Source organism: Phalaenopsis equestris, unplaced genomic scaffold, assembly GCF_001263595.1.
Source record: "Phalaenopsis equestris unplaced genomic scaffold, ASM126359v1 Scaffold000482, whole genome shotgun sequence".
In the NCBI taxonomy this organism is placed as follows: Eukaryota; Viridiplantae; Streptophyta; class Magnoliopsida; order Asparagales; family Orchidaceae; genus Phalaenopsis; species Phalaenopsis equestris.
In genome coordinates, this window is record NW_018164923.1 from 110,397 (window position 1) to 118,726 (window position 8,330).

Consider the following 8,330-nt stretch of genomic DNA (forward strand, 5'->3'; position numbering starts at 1 on the left):
ATTTGTTTTCTCCTTCATATGTGATTGATAGAGTTCTATGATTGAGTCTGTATCGGAACTAGAGTACGGGTATGGGCTCCGAGGCATGCGATGCATCGAGTCACTTGACGAGGGATCTGAAGCAGCAAGCTTGTGTCCCATACCATAAGTCTGGATTTATATTCTTGTATGGAATTAGGACCAAGTATGCTTATGTAGTGCTTGACTACTTTTTTCTGTTTTTCCTGGGATATGTTGTTGACCCAGCGACATGTTCCATTTCATATTTATTTTGGGAGTGCTTTTACTTTTCTACTAAATGATGGGTGCTTGAAATTATTTTCTTCTAATTTATTTTATGGTTTGTCTAGAATTAATCACAAAAAATAATCTATGCACATTAAGAACCCTAAATCCTTACCTAATTATGATTAATTCAAATATAGGGTTCAAAATGTTCTAGATTTTTTAAAACCCACACTTTACTTTTCTGTATAGCTTTTCAGTTTTAAAATGGTTTGCATGCATGGTTATAAACCCAAACAAGTTTAATAGGGGCTTCACGCGATAGTATTGTGGTAAACAACTGCATCATATACATATACCCGAGAAGTCCCTGCTTCTTCGTACCTGACTTGACCAAGCATAAACTCTTACCTAAGAGGTTGTCTAATACGACTTGGATATTAGAGGTATCCTTGACCTAAATGGAGTATAAGTCCTTTATGCGGAGCATTTCCAGCTTTGTAGTTGATCCTCTTTTCTCTCCTTTTTAATGGTAGCCCTGTCCTTTTTTTACGAGCATAAGCCCCATCACAATGAGCTCTACCTATTTACTGTCATAGGAATTAGAGTTACCTTCCTTGGACGACGCAATTCATGGATTGCTTACAAGCACCCTCAGATTGTGTTGAGTCGACTACCTTCACAACCAGGTAGACTTAAGGTCCACTTAGCTTGGGATGAAGGATCTACAGTATCCTGAGCGAGTTACCTCAACCTTTTTAGAGGATCTTTTTCTTCTTATTGACACCTCTTTTCCTGCATAGGCATTGCCGACCATAGTAGTTATGGTGATTCACCCTCAACCCTATGGCCCGACATAGATTTTGAAGCATCAGGATTTTGCCTAAAGTTGATTTAAATCCATTGCTTTCCCAAATAATAGGATTTTATTAAATCATACAAGAAAAAAAAAATTTATCGAGTTTTTCTTGGGTATCCCCCAAGATGTCATTAACCAAAGGAATACATTCCTTTAGGAGTTGTCTTTGACCCTAAAATAAGCATTTATACTTGATTCTCTGGTTGTGTTTTGCTTTCGTAAGATGTTCTTTGTGAATCTATCTCCAAGGTATTTTCAATCCCATCTCATTTTGGATAAACACATTGGAGTTATCCATGTGAAGTTAACTTTACGAAAGTTCTTCATGTTCTTTCTCTAATTTGTTTATTGTTCATCATATATCCATTATTTCAGTTTCTCTTCTCTTAGATCATTCATTTTATCTGAAAGGGATATTTATTCAAATAAGGTCATAACACGACAATTATAAATAGACAAGCTAGCAACTCCTTAAAACATAAAAAAGAATGAAAACAAGGATAGTAAGGGAACATGTTTAAAGCTTTCGGGAGTAATTTTCTTGTGTTATAAGTGCATGAAAGATAGGAGAATTAATATAAAACCATCGTACCAATGATGATTTTAGTGGAGCAAGGAAAAATATTATTTTGGGTTAGATTGTTCTAATTGTAAATGGTATTTTCAATTGATTTCAGTGAGTTGGTTTTCTTCCAACATATTTAGTAGCTAAATTTCTCATACTTCTTTAGCTTGGTTGGTTAGGAATTGAATTCTTACCTGAGATTTATTTTAGAATTTCATGAATTTAAGAGCATGTTGTTGTGTTTTCTTTTTTATCTTATTTTTTTTTCAATCTGGTCAATCGAAATGGTAAAAGACTTTATAATCTATGAATTTTGACCTTAGGCTAAAATAATGACTAAGATAACACTCAATCCCATAGTGAAATAAGAATATTATTTGTAGAAGATTGCGAACTAATAGGAGACTGAGGATTCATATGAAACATTACATGTTTACACTAACTAATCTGCAATGTAAGAGTTTTCAACGCTTATTATGACCTTGGGAGAGGTAAGCAGGATTTATCTCTGGCTACCAAGTATAGTTAGAAATCCATAGGAAGAATATCAATGATTCATTTAATCAAAAGCAAAGGAGCATGAATATCACTATAGAAAACAATCCTTTGTACATTTAGGTTTTTAATTTTGCATAAAAATGGGATTAGCCACTTTATAATTCAAAAACTATATCTCTTCAAACAAAATTCAGAATTAGTGAACTTAAAAATTTCGCCTACTTCGAAAACTAACAAGTTCTCTGGATCTATGCATGAACTCAAAATTTTGTATGCTACTTGATCAACATGTATGTTTGTGTGACTGATACGCTGTTTGACAGTAGTGCGACATCAAATATGTGTCTCCCAACACGTACATCATTGCAATCTTATATCATTGAGCTACACAGACATACATCATATTATACTAAAACCATATAATATTCTTTATTTATAACCCAACAAGTGAGAGAGGCAATCTCAAACCTTATAAAGAGATGTGATAATTCCGATCCATGATCCCACTCTCTTCCCTCTTTCAACAAAATTATTTTCATTCCACTCGTTTCTACTTTCTCTATTAGTCTGATCTCGATTTTATGGGCCCATAAACAATTCGTGAACCAAAAAAAACATATCAAATTACCCATGAAACAAATGAGTTGATCATTGTCAAAAAAAAAAAAAAAACTTATTTAACATTCATTTATTAGCAGTAAAATATTTACGTAATTTTATTTAAAAATATCTAAGAAAAGTTTAGCATTAACATCCAATCAACTCACCCATGACAAATATAAAGTAATTATTTTATTTAAAAAAATTTTAATTTTATAAATCTAAAATCTTGTTAAAAAATTTAAACTTTTTTTTTGAATTTATTACATTTAGCTATAAAAAATAAAACAAACACGGGTAGCTTTTGGTGGATGTTTGACGCTCAGCGCGAGGCTCTAAGAGACCACGTGTGAAAGCAAACGATGTCGGTACTTCACGGTCAACGTGGGCTGTGATGCAAAAGCAAGCAGATTGATGAGCTCTGTTTTAAGATTTTAAATGTTCGGCGGTGCGATCAACTTGATAAATTTACCTACAATTTTAAATTTTTTTGAAATCATAATTTTTCATAACTCGCTAAATATATCGAAGTAACTGAATACCTGAGTACGGGCAGCTACTCAAGCGATTTTATTTGAAGATAAGATAACATTAATTTAAATGAAAAATAATCAAGACATTTTATTTGAGGATAAGATAATATTAACTTAAATGATTTTAAAATCTTATAAAAAGATACACCCTATATCTATACAAATTTTTGGAAAAAATTAGTGATGAGAAATTAAGAGTTTGTTTGGGGCAGCTGCTGCTTATTGAATAATCTGTTGATAAACTGATTAAAAATAATCTGTTGATAAGTTAGGTGTGGTGGCTATTATAATTTTTTTTTTGAAAAAGTCAAATCGCTGCTAGAAAGCTGTCACCGCACCTAGGTAGATGCCGTGTGAAAATGCTGTTTATAGCGTTTTAAAAATGCATAAGCTGCCAAAACACAGTTTATCCAAACAAGCCATGTGCATTTTCAAAACTCCATCACACCAAATAACTTGACTACACAAAGCTAATGTGACTAATTTTTTTGTATGAAATTCGCTTGGCATAGATAGAATTCAGGATAAATCCGCCTAACTTTTACGTAAAACATTCATTTTTGTATTTTAATATATTTGATGAATAGGCTGACTGTAAAAATTAGTGAAGTTCCATTAACTTAATGTTAGACTATCTTCAATGATATAATCTATGGTTTGATTGCTAAGAAAAATGCACGATAGAAAATAAAATTGAGAGCAAACTAATCATCCTCAAAAGAAAAATTGAAACATTCTAAATTCAAATGTGGGAAATTCTCCCAGGAATGACGATTATCAGCCAAATTTTATTTTCCTGATTGGGTTTTATTTAAATTTCAAACTGAATATCGTCCACTGAAAAATATCAATAACAAAGAAATGATTAATGTATCTATCTTAATTGATTTTCTTAAAAAAAAATTATGTAACCAAACATTTCAAATAATCACCTCATGAAGAGTCTGTTTGGGATAGCTGCTTGCTTGCTTATTGAATAATTTGTTGATAAACAAATTAAAAATAATTTGCTGATAACCTATGTGCGATGGTTATTAAAATTTTTTTATTCTTTTGGAAAACACAAATCGTTGTCAGAAAGATGTTACCGGTGCGGAGTGAAAACGCTGTTTGCAACATTTTGAAAACGCATAAACTGTCAAAATCTAAAGAGATGTGGTGTGTTTTCAGAATGCCGCCGCACCAAATAAGCTACGCAAATGCCTGGAATTTTCTCCCAGCTATATATCTGCAATTATGAAAATCGTTTATTAAATATATAGCGATATAAGAATGATGTTATAATAATAATAATAATTTGGTTTTGTTTTCAACAGCCGTACAAATTGCTGCATATTAATAGTCCAGGCGAACGACCGCCTTTGCCGATGCCCTATATCTGCATCTCTACCATTAAACTCGCCGCTGGCGCAGCTCTCCGACAATAGCTCCAGCAAACTCCAACTGTAGCTTCCCAGCCAATCGATTGAGGTACGTACGGGGAAATGAAATTCCAAATTTATATTAATTAAACCTTTTTTGTTTTAGATCTGATGGTGGTCCGAAGATTGATTTTTCCTTCCACATTGAAAAACATGCTCCAAGATAAATGATCACAAAAAATTTTACGTATTTTGTCCACAAGTAAAGTATAGTTCTCATAAATGCAATATTGAAGTCTTGGCAACCTAATTTGTTGCAAGCTGATACTAGATTTGTTGATGTTTAATATGTACTTAGTCTTTTTCAAATAATTCATTCGTTGAAAGCAGCTTCAACTTTGCTAGAAGTTTATTGGGTTCAGTATGCGAAAATTGCTATTTACTTTAACAAATATTTGCTAGAATATGTGTATGCTAATATATATATATATAATATATATATATAGATCGCTTTTTTTAAAAGCCTAATTCAACCTTATGTTATATCATGTGGACATTGCATTTCAACTGCCGAGTGAAGTTCCTCATATTCTTCATAGAATTAGCAGAGCAGGGTGTTATTTTATTTAACTTTACATGCATTAGAGCATTAGGTGAAATAAAATATGCATTAGATGATTTTTTTTTTAGCACAGAATGGTTATTGATAATGGCAGTGATTGTCATTGATTTCTATGGTTTTTAAATGAGAGCAAGGTGTACTTGTTTATCGATTTTGGAACTACATTACATGATTTGTTTGTTAGATGTCTATTTGAAGCTTCATTTTTTTTGTCCATTTGAAGATTTGTGGTGACGGAGTGATTATTTTCAGCACACACTAATATAAGAAGTAGAGACACCAAAATTTTTTATATGAAAAATCCGAAAAGACAAAAAATCACGGGGGCTTAATCCACTCAGAAATAATCTACTATAGTTTGATAAGTACAGGTACAGACCCTTCTCCCATTGACGGGAAAGGGATACACAGTTATAGTGTTCGTGTGTATGAGAACTCATTGCATAACGGTCGGGAGCGATTGCAAATACGGAACTTCAGTACATATTTCTTTAAATGCATCATTGTGTGATAATGAAGATGACACACTGCTCTGTAGAATGTTCCACTCCTCCATGACGTTGGCAGATACTCCACATAATGCTTTGTTACTTGAAAATTTGGGTTGCTACTCCACATAGCGATATCTTAATCTGCAACATTGGTCGTTGTTCAATGTGGTGTTTCATTACCTAACAACATACACAGATATTCTAGGAGGGGCTTATTTGCAACGAGCAGGGGCAATCAGGTTCAGTGGCTACATAAACAGAAATTGTTCATCGAATTTTTGGTGTAGATATTGTACTTTAGTTGTTTATTCTCTTGATCCTCCTCGATGCATATGTCTTACATTACAGGAAAAACAGTTATAACCGACGAAAAAATAGACAACTTTTTATATGTCAACAATATCGTGTTAATTTTCGAAAGCATAGCAATAGTAAATTGACTAGATAATTTGCATATGACTACAACCTAATCCTTTGCTTTTCTACAGGAACAAATTTATAATGAATTGTTTGGACTTACGAATGGTTTATACCATCCATTAGCAATGAATGTTAACCGATGAACATAGTAACATCAGTTATTAACAGAGCTGTATTTCTTGGGGGAGAAGCTGGTATTTTTATTTTTAAATAAGTGAAGACTTTGACAGTCGATTTCTACACTCTCCCCTAACCCGACCTGCCCCTAGCGGGACAATGATCCCCACCCTCACTCCTACACCCATCCCCACCCATACCCCTGCCCCCACTCATATCATCACCCCTACCTCCACCCCAATTGCAGCAACAACGAGTTCAGAAGAGGCCTACTTTGCATCTACTAGGAAAGAGTCGATAAGTAGCAGCTATCGCATTGAGCCTGTCGACAACACGTATGCTTTTGTAAGATATAAACAGTAATCCTTTTAATTTTTTAATTGAATAGAAAACTAACCATTTGTTTTTTTCAGGTTCTACCCCCCGACACAGCTTATTCATGCCATTAAGAATATCATCCGGAGCAAGTATGACTCAGCGTACTTATCGTGGAAGGAGATCTCGATGAAAAATCAAGATCTTTGGTTCCACGAATTTGTGATATATATTGTTCTAAAGACAACTTTATTTATTTATCAATCTAACATATTCTTTGTGATTTTGTAGAAATATTTCTCCAAGCTCCTTGAGCATGAAGCACACACCCGATGTGACTTTGAGCGGAAAGGCAGTGATTACCTACGAGGCATGTTTGATAACATTCAATATTCGTAGAGGATATTTTCGCCCTACTGCTCAGGGCATGAGATTCTTCGTAGTACCGAAAGAAGATAGAGTAGAACAAGTAGAACAGAGATCGAAAAGTAGAGGCATAAGGCTCTCCAAGTACACTGATGGTCACTCTCATATACAAAATGCAAGCTGTGGATAGTAAGATTTGATTTATGCTTTAAATTTTACTATAAATCAAATATATATTCTAACTATTTTGTTATATTAACAGACTGACATTGGGAGGATATCCCTCAATTGTCGATGTACATGAGCTCACTTATAGGAGGTAGTCCGACTAGTCGTGGATCGATGACAGATCCATTGCGACCCAGTAAATTCTCGGTCTAAAATAATTTGATGTTTATGTATGTTAGCTCTAATTGTATGTAACTACATTTTTGCAAGAGAGATTGGGTGGTGTTACGATCTAAGATCCCAGGAGTTGGGTGGTGTTACGATCTAAGATCATGATCTATCCGAGTACAACCTGTGGAGGGCGGCTGTTGGAGGGAAGAAGAAATGTCAATTCTACGGGCTTAGGACATAGGCATGTGCCTACTACGCTCACACCTCGACCAACGCATCTGTAGCTTATGTTTCTATCTTACAGAAGGAGGAGGTCTCAAGGCATGTTGCCTCATTTGCTACTGAGATGGAGGCTTTCTTCGCTCAAATGAGGTTGGAGATGAAAGCAAACATGGAGACCAAGTTGAAGCTTGCATTATATGTGTTCCAGCAGTGGGCGAAGTAGTGTAGTAAGGAATCATTGAAGGAGGAGGAGGAGGCGGCGGCAGATGATGATGATGAGGAGACAGAGGAGGAAAATTAGTCGGGAATATTTTTCATTTTATTTATATATGATTATGTTGAACATTTAAGCAGATATTTTATCTGTTGAACAGCTATGTATTTATGTTAAATTAATGCATATTTGTTTACTTAGTTATTTGCTTGTCTACTTTACTATTCAAATGCTATTTTAGTCTGTTAACTGCTTAGAATTGTTATTTAAATGGTGTAATTGTAGATTGGGTAATTGTCAATATCAAATAGGGATTTTAATTTTTTTTTTGGTTGATGCTATAGGTTTCTGATGACTTACTATCGGTGTTGCGACGACTATTCAAATATTAGTCGCCATAATCGGCGGTTCATACCGTCAATTATAACATCTAGTTAATTATGAGGCTTTGACGGAGATTGCTTCAATAAAAATCGACAGCTAACAAGTGACTTAATTGTCGGTTACTAAACCGACACACCCACGATGCCAAACTGACAGAACATCAGCATCATAAAAATGACGATCGCAATAATTTTCCATC

The 8,330-nt window shown here is 34.1% G+C and overlaps 1 protein-coding gene across 1 annotated transcript; it reads left to right on the top strand.

Annotated features, from left to right (window-relative positions):
• The first annotated feature begins 6,277 nt into the window (after positions 1–6,277).
• On the top strand, positions 6,278–7,834 carry LOC110028027. The gene is made up of 4 exons (XM_020729727.1): positions 6,278–6,626; positions 6,705–6,758; positions 6,898–7,161; positions 7,235–7,834. Coding segments are annotated over exons 1-4 (495 nt in total). The 5' UTR covers positions 6,278–6,450; the 3' UTR covers positions 7,236–7,834.
• The last annotated feature ends 496 nt before the right edge of the window (positions 7,835–8,330 follow it).

What these genes read in the sequence shown, in the direction of transcription:
- LOC110028027 (XM_020729727.1), top strand. Translation starts at nt 6,451, where the DNA reads ATGATCCCCACCCTCACTCCTACACCCATCCCCACCCATACCCCTGCC. An exon ending in ATTGAGCCTGTCGACAACAC is followed by an intron (nt 6,627 to 6,704) that starts GTATGCTTTTGT and finishes TGTTTTTTTCAG; the next exon opens with GTTCTACCCCCCGACACAGC. An exon ending in AAGAATATCATCCGGAGCAA is followed by an intron (nt 6,759 to 6,897) that starts GTATGACTCAGC and finishes GTGATTTTGTAG; the next exon opens with AAATATTTCTCCAAGCTCCT.